Genomic DNA, 18475 nt, shown 5'->3' with positions numbered 1-18475 from the left:
TTAATCATTCCATGTATTTCTTTATTAGGGGAGGGAATTGGCTAATATTACTCTTCTCCAGTGACACCAGTAGAATTATTAGACCTTTCAAAAAAAAAAATTATTAGAACTTTCTAGAATTGCAATGTAATAACACCTCATTCATCCATCCACAAATCCATTTATTTCATTCCTTTACCATTTACTGAGTAAATTCTGAGCACTTGTATTTCATGAGCAAAATTACCATGACTTTTGTGTTCATGGAACTTAATGTCTGACTCCTGAAGAGAAGTGAGTTCTCTTTTTGTGAAAGTGTTAAGCAGAAACCAGTTTGTCATTTATTGAGAGACAATGCATACTCATGGTTAAGAACTCATGCCCTGGAAGCCAGGGGTTGGTGTCCAGGGGTTTTAAATTCCAGCTCCAATATTTGCCAGCTGTGTGACTTTGGGCAAATTCATGTCTTTGGTCAAATTAATGTCTCTCTGTTTCAGTGGCCTTATCTATAAACTTGAGATAATAGTGCTATGCATAGAGTTAAAATGAGCTAATGCTCACAAATAATTTACAATAGTACCTGGTACATAGTAAGCGCTTAATAAATATTTTAGATAATAAGCAGTTAATAAAATGGTGTTGAGATTTAGGGTGAGAAAAAGCGGTCACAGAGTAATTCTGGTGTATCAGGACCCACATTATTGTTTTTTGTTTTTTATTAAAGATTGTTAGTAATTTGAGCTTGAACTTGAAAATCTTGACTGTAGAGTTTGATGACATTTGTTTTATTTGGTTTTCTGTTTTGGGCTAGGAAGATGTGACTCCTGTTTAGAAATAACCACTAGGTGGTCCCCCAACAACTCCCCAAATGCTTACAAAGAAACACACCTTTGGAAATAATACAATTGTAACTATACATCAACGTCTGTTTTTGCTTTGGTTTTGTTTTAGTGGCAGCTGAAATATCCAAACAATTCTCCGAGGAAGCCAGCCAGTGGTATCCTGAGGAGCTCCATAAAGCAGGTTCAAGAAAGCCTTCTCACACTGCACAAGCATGGGCTGCTTATTTCGGGACCTGGTTAGGATCCAGGCAAAGATCTGCTCACTCCGGTATGCTCGCATCCATCATTGGTAATCCAGGCTGTAGCCTACAAGTACCTGAACACAGGCAATTCTTCACGGTCCCCTGGCCAGTGAAAGGGTCTAATATAAAATACCCCAGAGGCGAAATAGCCGGCTGCTTGTGAGACCTTTCCTCAAGCTCAATGACTACCTGCAGATAGAGACCATCCAGGCTTTGGAAGAATTGGCTGCCAAAGAGAAGGCTAATGAGGATGCTGTGCCATTGTGTATGTCTGCCAGATTTCCCCAGGGTTGGGATGGGGTCATCCCTACGATGACAGATGAAGTGGACATTTGAAGAGCAGGAGCAGCATACAACGAACTTTGCTGAATTTCATGGATCCTCAGAAAAATGCCATACCTGAAAAGAGACCTTATTTTGGCATGGGGAAAATGGCAGTGAGCTGGCCATCATGATGAAAATCTGGTGGAACAGGTCAGCGTGGCAGTGTACAGTTAATAGCTGTGAAGGTACAGTCTGCTCTGCGAAAAAGCAGCCCTGTGTGTGATAATATGACCCGAGTTGTTTAGGCTCTGGAGATACACACATACACAAACATGTTTGCATGTGTGCTTGCGTGTGTACATGCATATGCTTGTGTGTGTATCATGTGTACTTCTTAGTCTTGTCACACCCGTATGTCTGCAGAATATGCCTCTTTCTCATCTAGCCATGCTAGCTGGCTCATCGTTATACTGTACTCAGAATATTTTCGCACGTAAGCACTACTGTCATTTGTCTCTCATGTGCCCAGGAGAGCAGCCTCTTGGTTTCGTACAGCCAACTGTCTTTCTCTACAGCTCAGAGGAGATTGTACAGTTGCTATAATTAACTTGCTGATAAAGAGCTGGGAAAACAAAAATCTGTCAAATCTTTCCAGGTTCCCACAGGTGCACATTTCCAGACTTGCCAAAATATTTTATTATGGTTGACATCACTATCTTGATGGGTGTGATTTGTCAAATATGGACTTGTTCTTGGCTTCATACAGTTTGTAACTACTGTCCTTCCTTGCCAGAAGCAGTTGAGGTAGGTTTTGTAAGCAGATAGTCCTCCATTTTCAGGAAACTCCCTAGCCCTCTACCCAATTCTGCAGTTTTAGACCTTGTTGGGTGGCTGTGGTAGACTTGTTCTTGCATTTTCTGATATATAATCCCCTTGAAACAGAGATCATAGCCTACCTCTTAGTAGCCCACCCAAATTTCTCTTCTTCTATTATTGTTTCTGTGTGTTTATGGCCCTCATTGTTCCTTAGAATAGAATTACAAAAATGGTAGTTGAACAGATCGAGGAGAGCATGACCTCTGTTGACTTTCTTTTGTGCCTGATTATTTGGCAAAGGAATACAAGACATAGTATTAGCTCTCCTGTCTGATTTACTGAAAGATGTTTGGAAAACCAGAATTCTGGATATCCCATCAGGGAATGACTGGAACTTTCAAGGGTCATTATTTTCTGACAACTCTAGTTAATTGACTGGATTTTTGTTATTGTTATTTGTTTTTTGTTTACTAAAATGACTGTTTTGGAAAAGAGATTTAAGAAAAAAAAGATCTTTAAAGTACTCTTTAAATTTCTTACAATTTCCCAGTCTCAAAAATTTCCTCAGAACTACTCATTTTTTCTAACTTTACCTTGTGTCTTCAGTCTGAAACAAGGAACAAGTTTAGCGTTTGGAAATTTCACCACTTTCTCTGGCATCTCAAATAATGATGCTGACCTAAGAAAATCGCTTGAAGGGATTTAATGCTGTCCTAATGGAAAGAACTGAGATCCTCTGATCTTTAATAAGGACTTGCCAGGGATTTAAGAACTATCACATCCAAGAACTCTGATGTGAACGAACAATGGAGTTAGTTTCTTTCTTAAGGAGACAACTCTCCAAACCTGAAGCAGTGGTATGTGATAGTACAAAGCTCTACAAAGATGTCTTTGTGCTCCCAATTACTCTCAGCCCTCCAGTTTAATAGTCCTATTGTACTCCCTTCGCGTGAGTGATCAAGTAGTTTTTGAAACCTAGAATATCTTTCAGAAAGGAATTTAAATGTCTAATGAATAGTTTCTATGCTCAGGAGTAATTAAGACTGATAAAGTATACAAATACAAATTACATATAAATATAGAAATGTTGGTACTTGCAATTGTCACCCAGAAGAGACAACTGCAGACGTTGAATCTGTAAGAGCAGTGTAGAAACTCCTTTGTTCTCTTAACCTCAGAAATTCTCAGAACTCCATCTAATAATAATAGCAATACTGGGAATACTCATTTATTGAGCACCTACTATGTGCCACATGCTGTTATAAGCATTTTACATGCATTGACTCATTTTATCTTCCCAACAATTCAAAGAACAAAATAGTAATGAAGTACTATTGCTATCCTCATTTTACAGATGAGGAAACCGAGTCACAGAAGGTTGATTAACTTGTTCATGGTGATGCAGCAAGTAATTAGCAGAGTTAGGATTTGAGCACAAATATCCAGATTTCAGAATCTGAACACCTAAGGCTATGTGCATTATGAGCAGGTGTTTCTTATCCCAGCAGTGTAGCTGTCTCAGGGATTTTATTTTATTTTTTTACTTTTTAAATTTTTTGAGACAGAGTCTTGCTCTATCTCCCAGGCCAGAGTGCAGTGGCACAATCTTGGCTCACTGCAACCTCCGCCTCCTGGTTCAATGGATTCTCCTGCCTCAGCCTCCCCAGTAGCTGGGATGGCAGGCGCGCACCACTATGCCCAGCTAATTTTTTGTAATTTTAGTAGAGATGGGGTTTCACCATGCTAGCCAGGCTGGTCTTGAACTCCTGACCTCGTGATCTGCGCGCCTCGGTCTCCCAGAGTGCTGGGATTACAGGCATGAGCCACTTCACCCGGCCAGGGACTTGGGTTTTTAAAATGTCCACCTCTGGAAAGGTTAAGGGGACGTTCCACTTGCTTTTTCTTGCAGGTCTTGGTGTCTTCCTTTCTCCAGTTTTACTTCTCACCCACATCTGCTGTAGCTTTCTAGCACATACTCTCAGATGATTGGAATGCATCAGATTATCTTATTCGATGAAACAGAACCTTTCTGTAGGTGTCTGGCTATGTGTCAGATGGTGTACAAAGCATGTGGGTCTGGGTCAGATGGTGTACAAAGCATGTGCCTTGAAACTCTGTGGTGGGTGCATGTCTTCTAAGTGACAAGTGATATCTGTTTAATTTTCTGGGCTTATAATCCTTGGCAGAATGCCAGAACCATGGTAAAGGTGGACTTGAAGAGAATCATTTGGTTTAAAACCTTGGTTGAGGTTGAGAAAGACTTAAGGAGGTCCACAGAGAGTGGACACTTCAGAGAATTGTGTTTTTTTCTGTGTCCTTGAACTCGTTTGTCTAGACAGTATGGGAACTCCAAAGGTAAATCCGTGGCTTTCTCACTTAGAGGTAATAGGTGAGGTTAGGGGGGCTCTTTTGATTATAATTATGAAATGATGAAACATTAGATCTGAAAGAGACTTTTGAAATCACTTGATGCTAGCCTCTCATTTTACAAATGAAAACACTGAGAAGGGAAGTGGCTTGGCCAAGGTCACATTGTTACTTAGTGACAAGAGCAGGGATTTAAGTTGGAAAGTGTTCCTTGCCACTGGAGAGGTTCACGTAAAATGCATTGGGAATTCAGATACAGAAGTGATTGCTTCCTGCTGAAATTAAATTCAATTGAAGCTTAAGATCTTTCATGACTCTGCTCTCAATACCTTTTCCCAGGGAAATCTTCTTGTAGATTTATAATGAGCCAGTCATCCCTCTTTGGTTTATTTTCATGAGTAGAGGTCATTGAGAAGTAATTTGTATAGGATACGTGTAATTATATACTAAATTCATTGGCTTTCACATGCCGTTCTAGTTAATAGATATCTCCAGTAGGAAGATTGAAATGGTACAAGTTTTAATCAGGAATGGCTTCGGGGAACCATATGTAAATAGGCAGAATATTTGATTTTCCTATTCCAGCTTTGCTGGCAATTGCTTGTTACTCCTAGCTATAAAAAACAAACTTTAGCGGGGAAGGCATTAAAAACCCATTGTTTAATATGGTCCAGCACCTTGTTCTTTGACTGGAACACCTTCAGAAACATCACTTAGACCAACAGTAACTATTGGCTACCATTTTTGTTTCTTTGTTTGGAAGGAAACATTCTTGGTGAAATTGTCTTTCTAGAAAAGCAATTCTTAAGATTTTAAACTAGTGCCAAGTATTGCGTATTCTTGACATTATTTTCCAGGCCTCCCATAAAGAGCCAGGAAGGCAGCTGGGTGCGGAGGCTCACGACTGTAATCCTAGCACTTTGGGAGGCCGAGGCGGATGGATCATGAGGTCAGGAGTTTAAGACGAGCCTGGCCAACATTGTGAAACCCTGTCTCTACTAGAAATCCAAAAATTAGCCAGGCGTAGTGGTGCGTACCTGTAGTCTCTGCTACTCAGGAGGCTGAGGCAGAAGAATTGCCTAAACCTGGGAGGCAGAGGTTGCAGTGAGCCGAGATTGTGCCACTGTACTCCAGCCTGGGCGACAGAGCAAGATTCCGTCTCAAAAACAAACAAACAACAAACAAACAAACAAACAAAAACCCCAGGAAGGCTCACAAAAGGAAGAGCTGATCCATGTTTCCTGTTGAGCATGTTATGTGATAGCCTAGAGTAGAGACTTCGCAATAATGTTCTTGGAATTCTAGGATTTCCATTCCTGTCTTTGATTTGGGAAAAATTGCATCCCCTTAAGGATGGAAATTTGTTCCCATAATTCTTGAATCTCTAGTTTAACATGACTTGCTCTCATTTCTCAGTTCATCACTGAGACCATGAAAAGCTAGTTTATAATTGCAACTTGGAGTTTTAGAATATTCATAAAAATGCTGTGATGTTTAATGTTATCTTAGCTTCCCAGCATCCCTGTCTGAAATCTCAAAGCTTATTTGATCTAGCTTTGTTTTATTGTATCATGCTATGCCTTGTCAGTGAATTTTGAAATCACTTATACTGCTCAGTAAACCTTGTTTGGTCTTGTAAGTCACATTTTTTGGGGTGACCAGTCAGTTATTTATTCATTTAACAATAAGGTCTCCCATGAAGAACCAAGAAGACCAAGGGTGGGGGGCGGATCTTATTTGATCTACAAAGTTGCATTTTTTTCATGCCTATGCAACTATTTTTTCATTTAACAATAAGCATCTACTATTTGCTAGACAGTTGTCTAGATGCTGAGCATGTAGCAGTGAACAAGACGGACAAAAATCCCTGCCCTCATCGAGCTCACATTCTAGCAAGGGAAAACAGAAAATAAAAGTAGATTGTGTAACAAGGGTGAGGGATAATCTTACAATTTTAGATAGGAGAGCCAGGCAAGGCCTTGTTTAGGGGGTAACATTTGAGCAGATTGGAAGGAGAGAATGAGCCACTGAGAAATTTCAAGGGGGAGCAGATAGGCGGAAAGATAGAACATGATTGGGATGTTTCAGAAGCAACAAGTGTGGATGGAATAGAGTGAGAGAAGAGGAAACGAAATGAAGACAAAGGGACAAGTAAATGGGTGGTGGAAGATAGGGCTTTGTCGTGTTAGAATACAAAGTAGTAGGTTTGGATTTGGAGTGAGATGGGGAGCCACTGAAGAGTAGAAGAAGGGAAGCAATATGAGAAACAGGAGAACTCACAGAGGCGACCAAAGTAATCCAGACTAGGGATATGATGGTCTAGATTAGAAGAGGCAGAGCAGGGGAGAAATGCGTAAATACCGTCCTGTAACCTTTTACCAACAAAGAGAGTGGCAGTGTTTCAGCACCGGTGAGAAAGGATGACCAGCAGTAACGTCTCCCATTTGTCAAAAGAAGACTAAGCCTATAAGAATGGCTACATTTTCTCCCCTCTGTGAATGGCTTTATTCAGGAATAATTGACATATGATTAGCTATACATATTGAACATTTATAGTTTTATAAGTTTCAACACACCTGTGAAACTATCCCCACTATCAAGATAATGAACATACCCATTATTTCAGAAGTTTCCTTGTGCCCCTTTGCAATTCCTCTTTCTGACAGATCTATTTTCTTTTTTTATTGTTTTTTATTTGTTTGTAGAGACTGGGTCTCAATATCTTTCCCAGGCTGGTCTTGAAATCCTGGCCTGAAGAGATCCTCCTTGCTCAGCCTTCCAAAGAACTGGAATTACAGGTGTGAGCCACACATTCAACCTGAATTTGTTTTCTGTCACTGGATGAGTTGGCATTTCCTAGAATTTTAAACAGATGGAATTATATATGTGCACTTTTTTTGGTCTGGATTCTTTAACTTAGCATAGTTATTTTGAGATTCATCCATGTTGTTATGTATATCAATAGCTCATTCCCTTTTATCCTTTTTTATTACAATAAAATATATATAAAATTAAACATTATAACCATATTAACTGTACAGTTGAGTGGTATTAAGCATCATCCCACACCGAATCTCTGTACCCATTTAAACAATTACTCCCCATTTCTCCTTCCCCCATTTCCTGGTAACCACTGTTCTGCTTTCTGTCTATATTATATTTGACTATTCTAGGTACCTCATATAAGTGGAATCATGCAATATTTGACCTTTTGTGTCTAGATTATTGATATGGTTCGGCTGCGTCCCTGGCCAAATATCAACTTGAATTGTGTCTCCCAGAATTCCCACATGTTGTGGGAGGGACCAAGGAGGAAGTGGTTGAATCATGAGGCTGGTCTTTCCTGGACTATTCTCTTGATAGTGAATAAGTCTCGCGAGATCTGGTGGGTTTATCAGGGGTTTCCACTTTTGCTGCTTCCTCATTTTCTCTTGCCACTGCCGTGTAAGAAGGCCTTTTGCCTCCCACCGTGATTCAGAGGCCTCCCAGCCATGTGGTACTATAAGTCCTATTAAACCTCTTTTTGTTTCCAGTTTCGGATATGTCTTTATGAGCAGCATGAAAATGAACTAATACAATCATTTTACTTAATATAATGTCCTCAAGATTCATCCATGTTATGGCATGTATCCGAATTTAATTCCTTTTAAAAGATGAATAATATTCCATTGTATGAATATACCACATTTTGTTGATCAAGTCATCCATTGGCTATTCATAATACTCATCTTTTGGCTATGGTGGATAAAGTTGCTGTGAACATTGGTATACAAATATCTGTATATACAAATATCTGTGTGAGTCTCCGCTTTCAGTACTTTTGTGTATATACTTTTTTTGTGTATATACTTTTGTTTATGTACTTTTGTGTAGGATTGCTGGATCGAATGATAGGTCTATGTTGACATTTTTGAGGAACCGCTATACTGTTTTCTACAGCGACTGAACTGTTTTACATTCTCGCTGGCAATGCACAAGGGTTCTAATTTCTCCACATCTATGCCAACGCTTACTGTTGCTGTTACTGTTACTGTCCCTGTCTACTGTTCCCTGTTTTTTGATAACAGCCATCCTAATGAGTATGAAGTAGTATTTCCTTGTGGTTTTGATATGCATTTTCCTAATGATTAATGACGTTGAACATCTTTTCATGTTCTTAGCCATTTATATATCTTCTTTGGAGACATGTCTATTCAAGTTGTTTGCCCATTTTTGAATTTGGCTGTTTTTTAGTTGTTGAGTTTTGTGAGTTCCTTATGTATTCTAGATATTAATTCCTTATCAGATATATGACTTGCAAATATTTTCTTCAAGGATAGCTGAACTTTTAATGATATATTAATGTGATGAGCAAGGGATCACAGAACAGTGGAATAGACTTTACTGTCCATGACATTGATTAGGCAGTTAAATTCTGTACTACCGAATGACATCATTTGTATTGGTATTAATTAGCTATGGGACCTTAAGCAAGTTACTTAAATCCTTTGTGACTCAGTTTTCTCGTCTGTAAAATAGTGATCAGAGCTGTATCCACCTCAAGATTGTGAGAATTAAACACCTGTAAAGTGCTAAGAACATAACAGCAGTAATTAGAATGTAGTAAGCATTCAATACTGTGTTATTTTTAGCTTTTATCAAAATTATTCATATAATTTTGCAAGTCAAAATTTCTATAAGGTTTGTTAAGGAAAAAACAATGCAGAAGTTATTTACACCTTTTCTTCCCATTTTCCTTTCCACAGGCAATCATTTCTACTCTTTTCTTTCAGGTAATGCTTTTGGTAGTTGATAACATATGTATATTGTTTTGAACATTATATATTGGCTTCCTGATATGGAGGGTGAAGATTTACTTAGCTCTCTTCTTTCTCCCTGCCTGCCTACACATGTGCATGCTTCTGATTCCCATTATAGGTTTACTGTAATTTTGATTGTATCGCTATTCAGCCTTTATAGTTATTATATACATAAGAATGCCTTCCAGAACCTGTGATCTGTTACCCTTTTCTTTTCAACTTTTTTTCTTGCATTAATAGTAGTCTTGTTTTTTGTGTATTTGTATAGTTTTCTATGTAGTTTTCTACATAGTTACGACTAATTAAATCCCTTGCTTTCCACCAAATCTCCTCTTCTGAAGAGCTTCAGAACCATCAGATATTGTCCGTTTCATTTTCTTGGAGCAATGTCTTCCAGAGTCTTCTTGTCTGCTCCAATCTGGTGTTCTATGCCTGATGCATGGGGATCCCCTTCTGTGATCTCTTCATTGTAATCCAGCAGATTCCCTTACTTCTCTCTTTTGTGGACTCCTCACCTTCCTGCATCCTGGCCTCGCTCTTTCCTGACTGTTTTCTTATTTTGGTGGAGCATGTGCTGCAATGATTTCTTCAGAAAGGATGCTTAGGAGGTAAATTTTTAAGACGTTAAATGTCTTCAATGATCTTTATTCCACCTTGGCATGTGTAGCTTCTTCCAGTGTGAAAATCTTGGTAGGAAATAATATTTTTTTCAGAATCTTAGTGACATTGCATTACTGTATTTTATCTGACAGAGTTCATGTTAAGAGTTCTGAATTTTTCTTCAGCTTTTATGTTGCTTTTTTTTGTTGGATTTTTTTTGAATGTTTTACAATTTCACAGTGATATTTCTCACTCATTTTACTGTCATTGTGTAGGGCTTTCAATCAGCCCTTCAATTGTTGGACATTTTCTTGAACTGCTTTGTTAGTTATTTCTTCCTCTCCAGTTTTCTCGTCTCTTTGGAATCCGTATGATTTAGTTAACCTTCTGGATCCTTCCTCTAGTTTTCCTGTTTATTCCCTTATTTTCAATCTTTATATTTGTTTTTTAGTTTAATATCTGGGAGATTTTCTTAACTTCCAACTTGTCTATTGATTTTTTTTTTTTTCTTGATGGAGTTTTGCTCTTGTCACCCAGGCTGGTGTGCAATGGCACTTGGCTCACTGTAACCTCTGCCTCCCAGGTTCAAGTGATTCTCCTGCTGCAGCCTCCTGAGTAGCTGGGATTACAGGTGCAGGCCACCATGACCAGCAAATTTTTGTAGTTTTAGTAGAGACAAGGTTTCACCGTGTTGGCCAGGCTGGTCTCAAATTCCTGACTTCAGGTGATCTGGCCGTCTCAGCCTCCTAAAGTGCTGAGATTACAGGCATGAGCCACTGCACCTAGCCCGTCTATTGAATTTTCAGTATTGAAATATAACATATATCATAAACATACAGCTTGAAGAATTGCCATAAAGTAAACATATCTGTGTACCTAGCACCCTGGTCAAGAAATGAAACATATCAGTGTTTAGACTGGCAGAGGGTAGAATAAGAAGTAATGCAGGAAGACAAAAAGATGCAAAGCTTTCAAAATGGACAATAAAGCATGCTTTCCTTGGCTGTATCATGTACATATCACATAAACAATTTAAAAAATACTTGCATCCCAGATGGCACCTAAATTCTGAATGTCGTACTCTACCACCAACTGTGCAGAAGAGTCAAAGGCAGTGAAAGGAAGGAAAAAAAGAAACTCCCCTTTATAACTGTTCATTTGCATTAATTTGCTATAGGTAATTACAAGTTGATTTCATTGAGAAGTAAGAACATTATATTTAACAATAAAAAGTTTATCAGACATAAAACTTTTCTCTTCCCTACACAGCCCAAGGAGGGGAAAAACTCACCAAAATATCATTTTAATGAGCAGATTTCAAAAGTGCTGGATTTTTGGGAGACATCAAGAAAGACTTATTGCAGTTATTGTCTCAGATTGTCTTTATTGATGCCACATTGAGTAGAGTACCAGGATGAAAGTTAGAAGGGAAAGTAGTCAAGCAGACTGTTACACTATAAAGATTCCCACTTATTAGACTGTCCACACGCAGTGGCATTAAGACTTCCTGAAACTGTTCCTTATAGTTTGAAAATTATTTCTTTTTGAAGTCATTATAATGGTTTTCTTTTTCTTTCTTTTCTTTTTTTCTTCTTTTTTTTTTTTTAAGACAGAGTCTCGCTATGTCACCAGGCTGGAGTGCAGTGGTGTGATCTCGGCTCACTGCAACCTCCGCCTTCTGGGTTCAAGCGATTCTCTTGCCTCAGCCTCCTAAGTAGCTGGGATTACAGGCACGTGCCACCACACCCAGCTAATTTTTGTATTTTTAGTAAAGATGGGGTTTAACCATGTTGGCCAGGTTGGTCTCAATCTCCTAATCTCGTGATCCGCCCCCCTTGGCCTCCCAAAGTCCTGGGATTACAGGTGTGAGCCACCGTGCGGCCTTTTTTATTTCTTTTTAATTTTGTGTGGACTTCAATGGTAGAAGTTATAGTTGATTTGACCAGAAAGGGACATGTGCAAAACCTTCCTAAAATATTTCCTTTTTATTTTCTTGTGCTGTTTGCTATATCTGTCATCATTAGGGCCCCCCTAGAACGAAGTAGCCAAGTCTTGGGTTATCACAAATATAAAGATAATTTTTATATCATTTTCTTTTGCTAAAGTGATCTGGATATCAATTAATTTAGCATTAATTATGTTGTATGCTGTCATTAGTCATGTTACATTATTAGGTATTAGTCACATTACATCAGAACTATTTTATGCAGCCTCAACTTCTTTACTAAAATGTGCAGTAGACATCAAATCACAAATATCAAGACTTTTGAACAGGGGTGGGCAAATTTTTTTTGTAAAAGGCCAGAAATAAGTAGTTTTGGCTTTGTGGGTCTTACAGTCTGTGTCTTATCTACGCAACCTCGCTGTCTGTATGAAAGCAGCCATTTATGTAAATGAATGGGCATGACTGTGTTGTGGTTAAACTTTATTTTACAAAAGCAGGTCATGGGACTGATTTGCCTGTGATCTCTGCAACCCAGCTCTTGAGCAAGGGTCACAGACTTTGCTGTTGTTAGGCAGGTACCTCAAATGAGTAAAGTGAAGTGGCTGTGGGGACTGTGACTAGCAAAGGTCACATCCTTGTCTAAAATGGGCAGCTACTTCTTCCCTATAGCCACTTGTGACTGGCTCAGTGATACCAAATCTTGTAATTTAAGGGTAGCTGGGAATTTGGATTTTTAGGCAAAGTCCTTTTATCAGTTGGCAACTCATTTAGATTTGTTAAGGAAATATGGTTCAGGTCAAGCTACACACCTTTGTGAGTTCTTTTCTGGTCCACGAGCTCTAGTTAGCAAATTCTGGTATTTTCAAGTATAACAGTGTATTATGTGTCAATAAGAAGTGCCTGTAGAATGTCATCAGACATGGATAGCAAATGTCTAGCACTGGTGCTGCCACTCACTAACCCTTGTAGTGCCCATGACAGACATCAGTAATTGATCATAACACTCTTTCCTGCTGAGCTAAGAGCAAGTTTCAGATTTCTTCACTAGGGCTCTAAAAAGCTGCAACCAGCCAATCAGTCATGTCCCCTGATATAAAGGTATTCATCATTCCCATTCTAGAGGTTTCTAAAAAAATGTTTTTTTAATTAACCTAGGAAATGACTTTGGACTTTTATTGTTATTCTTCAAAAAAGAAAAACCCAGTTAAAAGATGCTCTTAATTAAAAAGTACTTGAGAAAACATGTATTAGAATGGCAGGTATGAAAAAAGGTAAGATTCTGTTAATATGGCAGTGTTAGATTTTAGACCAAACTAAGGGGACTAAAGAGTATCCAAAGTAAAATGTATCCTTAAAAGTCGCTTAGCAGCATTCCTTCCTTACAGAGACCATGAGCTTGGCTTTCTGATTTGTTCATTTTCAGCATGCCTAGTGCAAATTAATGCAAATGAATAGTTATAAAGGGGAGTTTCTTTTTTTCCTTCCTTTCACTGCCTTTGACCCTTCTGCACAGTTGGTGGTAGAGTACGACATTCAGAATTTAGGTGCCATCTGGGATGCACGTATTTTTTAAATGGTTTATGTGATATGTACATGATACAGCCAAGGAAAGCATGCTTTATTGTCCATTTTGAAAGCTTTGCATCTTTTTGTCTTCCTGCATTACTTCTTATTCTACCCTCTGCCAGTCTAAACACTGTTGTCTTTCAGGTTTGACCTTCTCTAAGAGTTCTGCTCTAATTGTGTCGTTGAACCTCTGTCTTCTCTAAACTTCTTTAGTACTGAGGACTGTACTAGTTTAGCAGCAATGCCATGCTTTCTTATGTCCTTTGGTTTTAAATTTGAGGCATTTTTGTTTTTTTCTTCCAAATTAACATTTTCTTTCCCTGCCATCTAGCACAAGGACTGTGAATGGTGTGATCTAAAAGAACATTTTGTTTAAGCAAGCCATGGTGTTCATTGAATGCCTTCTCTCTGCCAATCACTAGGGCTATAATTGTGGATGAAACAGAAAAACAGACTCTGCCCTGGAAGATCAGAGTCTAGTACAGCAGTTTAAAGTCTGATGGAATTTCAATTTAAAATGTCCCCTTCATGGTAATCAGTGATGCACATTTACAGCTCCACTAAAAGGAAAAGCTCCAGTGGAGCATAGCTCTGTTTCAGTCACTGACATATCCCACATGCCTGGCACAGTGCCCAGTAAATAGTAAGTGCTCAATAAATAATTATTAAATTAGCTTTTAAAAGTTTTCATGTAGGGTTATTCCTGCAGGGCTGTGATTATAGGCAAATCATAGTGTGTACACCTTCTACTTTTTTTAGTATGTCTCCCACTCTTGCACCCCAGAAAAATCAGTCTTGAGTATCCTTTCAGAAATGTTGTATTCCAGTCTTGTGTATCCTTCCAGAAGTATTATAAATATTATATTATTATCCTTCCAGAAAAATCAGTCTTGAGTATCCTTCTAGAAATATTATATGTGCTTGATATTTATTTATTTATTTACTTATATTTATTTTGAGACACAGCCTCACTCTGTTGCCCAGAATTGAGTGCAGTGGTGCAATCACAACTCACTGCAGCCTCGAACTCCCAGGCTCCAGCAATCCTCCCACCTCAACCTCCTGAGTAGCTGGAGCCACAGGCGGGTGCCACCATGGCCCACTAATTTTTTTTTACTTTTTGTAGAGATAGGGTTTCACCATGTTGTCTAGGGTGGCCTTGAACTTCTGAGCTTAAGCAATCCTCCTGCCTTGGCCTCCCAAAGTTCTGGGATTACAGGTGTGAGCCACTGCACCCAGCCTGTACTTTGTTTTCAATATGAGTATAGCCTATTTATTTTTTTCTCTGAAAATATATTAGATAGTTCCATATCTGTATATAGTCATATTATTTTTGGTGACTACGTAGAATTTTATTGTCTGGAGAGATCATAATTTATTTAACCAGAAACCTACTGATGAACATTTGAGTAATTTCTGATCTTTTGCTCTTACAAGCAATACTACAATAAATATACTTGCTCAACAGTCATTTTAAACCCCTGAAAGTAGGACTTTTCGTATACATTCCTAAAAGTGCAATTTCTATAAGAGTCAAAGACCTTATGCATTTGTAATTTTGATAGTATTGCCAAATTGTCCTCTACAGAGAGTGTGTGCCATTTTACTGTACTCTTACTAACACTGTATTGTTTTCAAACTGATGTTTTCTGATTTGATAGGTGAAAGTTCACCTCTTTTTGGCTTTAACATGCATATCTTCTATGTGAATAAATTGGAACATATTTGTATATGTTTATGAGCTAGTTTTATTTCCTTTTATGTACTGTGTCTTTATAACATGCTCAGTTTTTAATTTGTCTATTGGCCTTTGTCTTATTGATGTGTTGTTGCTCTTCATATATTTAGAAAAACATTCCTTGGCTATTCTTGCTTGTTTATATTTCCATGTATATTATAGAAACAGCTTTTCTAGTTACTAACCCCACTCATCTAAAAAACGATCCCTTTGGTCTTTTTATGTATATTATGTCAAATTTCTAGATGAATTTAGAAAGTACTGACATTTCTGTGATGTTCAGTCTTACTTCCTAAGAACATAATTTCTCTTTACATCTGTTTTTTATTTTCAAAAAGTAAAACAAAATTTTTTAAAATAGAGATGGGGTTTTGATTTGTTGCCCAGGCTGGTCTTGAATGCCCGACTTTAAGCGATCCTACCCCCTTGGTCTCCCAAAGTGCTGGGATTATAGGCGTGAGCCTCCACACCTGGCCTATTTAAGGTTTCTTGATGAAAAAATTAATGACATGTTAAAAATAAGCTAGAATATCTTTTTAAAAATATGACATAAAGGGAAGATATATTTCGTTTAATATTCGTAGTTTATTAAAATGTCAATTCTTTCTAAAATAACAGTTATAAAATTCAGAAGCTTAGATTAAACATTTCCTTTCTGATCATTCTCTTTTGGCAGGCCCTGAAGAGGAAAGTGAGGATGACTCTCATTTCGAAGGCAGAGATCCTGATATTTGGCATGTTGGTTTTAAGATCTCATGGGACATAGAGACACCTGGTTTGGCGATACCCCTTCACCAAGGAGACTGCTATTTCATGCTTGGTAATCTTTGGAAAATCAAAATTATATTGAGACTCTAGTGTCTAAATTTAGATTATTGGATATCTATTTTGAATATGTCTTATGAAATAAACTTTTGGAGTATTTTCTATTAATAGTGAAACTTCTTTATAAGAACATGTAACTAGGTTTTTCTTTTTTGAGATATTGCTAAAATTTTTTTTTTTTTTTTTTTTTTTTTTGAGATGGAACTTCACTCTTGTTGCCCAGGCTGAGTGCAGTGGTGCAATCTCTGCTCATTGCCATTTCCACCTCCCGGGTTCAAGCGATTCTCCTTCCTCAGCCTCCCAAGTAGCTGGGACTACAGGCACACACCACCACACCCAGTTAATTTTTGTATTTTTAGTAAAGACGAGGTTTCACCACATTGGCCAACCTGGTCTCGAACTCCTGACCTCAGGTGATCCACCCGCCTTGGTCTCCAAAAGTGCTGGGATTACAGGCGTGAGTCACCATGCCCGGCCCTAAATTTTTAAAAGTTGTTTTTCTTTTTATTCTATGTCGATGCAGAGTTCCTCAAATATGCTAAACAATTTTCTGGATTTTTTATCAAAGGTATTGAATTATCCAAGTCAAATTATAACTTTAAAAAATATTTTCCTGGCTGTATTAGTTTTTACTAGAGTTTTTTTTTTCTTTTCTTTTTTTTTTTTTCCTAGTTTTGAATGTTGTTTCTTCTCAGGAACAGCTGACCTGACAATGGGGCCTTTCTCTCAACTTGTCATTTAGTGCTTTGGGAAGCAGTATCTCAGCTGTGGTTAGGCCAGCTGAAGGTGTGGAGTTTGTGAGCCTTTGTTTTTTTCTTCTTTGCTGTAAGTTTTTAATTTTGTTTTTGGACTTTCTACTTGTTTTCCAATGCACGATATGTAAACAGTATCCTTTTTTACTCACAAAGCTTCTCAGAGTTTATTCTGTACTTGGCTCTAGTTCCTGATTATTTGGGGTTTATCTCATTCCTGTCTACCTGGAGAAATCTACTCATATGTTGCTTTTGGAGCCAGGAAGAACCAGGACTGAAGCCCAGTATTTATGATAAGAGTTGATTCCCAGTTGATTGGGTATTTTAGAGTCCACTATATTCCAGGTACTGTGTAAGGTTCCAGGGGAGATATCGGAGGTGGATGAATCTTGGTTCTTGCCTTTTGGGAATTCGGAGTACGGAATAGCTCTTTAGGCCATTCTGCCACTAAGCATTTTCCAAATTTTAGCTCATTGCATATCAGCTTCAAGGTTTTGGTCACATTGGTGTGCTTCTGCCTAAATAAAGTAACTTTTAATCTTTCACTGAATTGAATTTATTTTAAAAGGAGATTTTACATCACTATCTTAAATGGAAATCCAGTATCACTAGGAATAATTAGAAGGGCTTTAGAAATATAAATATAGAGAAACCAAAACAGTACTAAGGGCCTGCTACTTTTGTGTGCTGGAGATCCTGAGTCTGAGTCCTATTCTGTGTTTCTTAAGAGAGGAGATTAGTAACAGAGAGGTGTTAACTGTATAGTGGTACCAGTCTGAGACTTTCTCCTTAACGTCTACAGGAGGATTGGGGGATCATTGTGTAGGGACTCTTTCAAGTAGTGTGATTTAATGGCACTTAAGGCAATGTCCCTTTACCTCTTAAATACTTCTCATGAGGAGATTCCTTCATTTCTTGAACACTGATCTAAGTATGCCCTTCATCTCTTGCCTTCCATGTGAACATTGCTTTGCAGTTTACACATCAGTTTCACACAGGCAGCCCCAATCTCCTGTCAGCTTTGTGAGGGAGATGGCAGAGACTGTTCTTTTTTTAAGTGATCTTCCTAAAGTCACTCAGTTAGGAGATAGAACAGGGACCAGAATGGGTGGCAGGCATCTTATGCAGGGTTTTCCTACTCTAAATGGGGCTATTTCAACCTGATCCCAATACACTGAAATCTCTATGTGGGAATGGTTTTAGTGTTAAGGTTCTCTCTTCCCCACTGTCTCTCCTGCCTGATCTCAGGAAGTAAGTTTATTTTTTAAAGTCCCTACCCCATCATTGAGTTTCATTTGTAGGTAAACATTATTTCGTTTTTTTTTTTTTTTTTTTTGTACCACCCAAATACAGATATTCGGCGTGAGTCTTAATAGATATTAGTATCAGCCAATAAATCACTTTCCTTTGGATACTTTGTTCAGAAGTTTCTATTAGCAATGTATATCTTTCAAAGAAATAAGAGCCAGAATGTTATCTTTTAAAATAGCTTTTAAATTTTTTAAAAGATAAAAGTGGCTGGGTGCTGTGGCTCACACCTATAATCCCAGCACTTTGGGAGGCCGAGGCAGGTGGATCACTTGAGGTCAGGAGTTCGAGACCAGCCTGGCCAACTTGATGAAACCCCCTGTCTCCGCTGAAAATACAAAATTAGCTGGGTGTGGTGGCACATGCCTGTAATCTGAGCTACTTCGGAGGCTGAGACAGGAGAATCACTTGGACCCAGGAGGCGGAGGTTGC

General features: G+C 38.3%; 1 protein-coding gene across 1 annotated transcript in view; it reads left to right on the top strand.

The window, feature by feature from the left end:
* The window catches only part of FTO (FTO alpha-ketoglutarate dependent dioxygenase), a 415105-nt gene that overhangs the window by 125871 nt on the left and 270759 nt on the right, over window positions 1-18475 (top strand). The window contains 9 exon segments of the mRNA XM_017874625.1: window positions 931-1035; window positions 1037-1102; window positions 1104-1220; window positions 1223-1339; window positions 1341-1370; window positions 1372-1509; window positions 1511-1558; window positions 1560-1572; window positions 15835-15978. Of these exon segments, the coding sequence (XP_017730114.1) occupies window positions 931-1035; window positions 1037-1102; window positions 1104-1220; window positions 1223-1339; window positions 1341-1370; window positions 1372-1509; window positions 1511-1558; window positions 1560-1572; window positions 15835-15978 (778 nt within the window).

The sequence above is a fragment of the Rhinopithecus bieti genome, unplaced genomic scaffold, assembly GCF_001698545.2.
Source record: "Rhinopithecus bieti isolate Rb0 unplaced genomic scaffold, ASM169854v2 scaffold_8911, whole genome shotgun sequence".
NCBI lineage: Eukaryota > Metazoa > Chordata > Mammalia > Primates > Cercopithecidae > Rhinopithecus > Rhinopithecus bieti.
The sequence above is the reverse complement of the archived record's forward strand: the minus strand, read 5'-3'. Positions and strand labels throughout refer to the sequence as shown.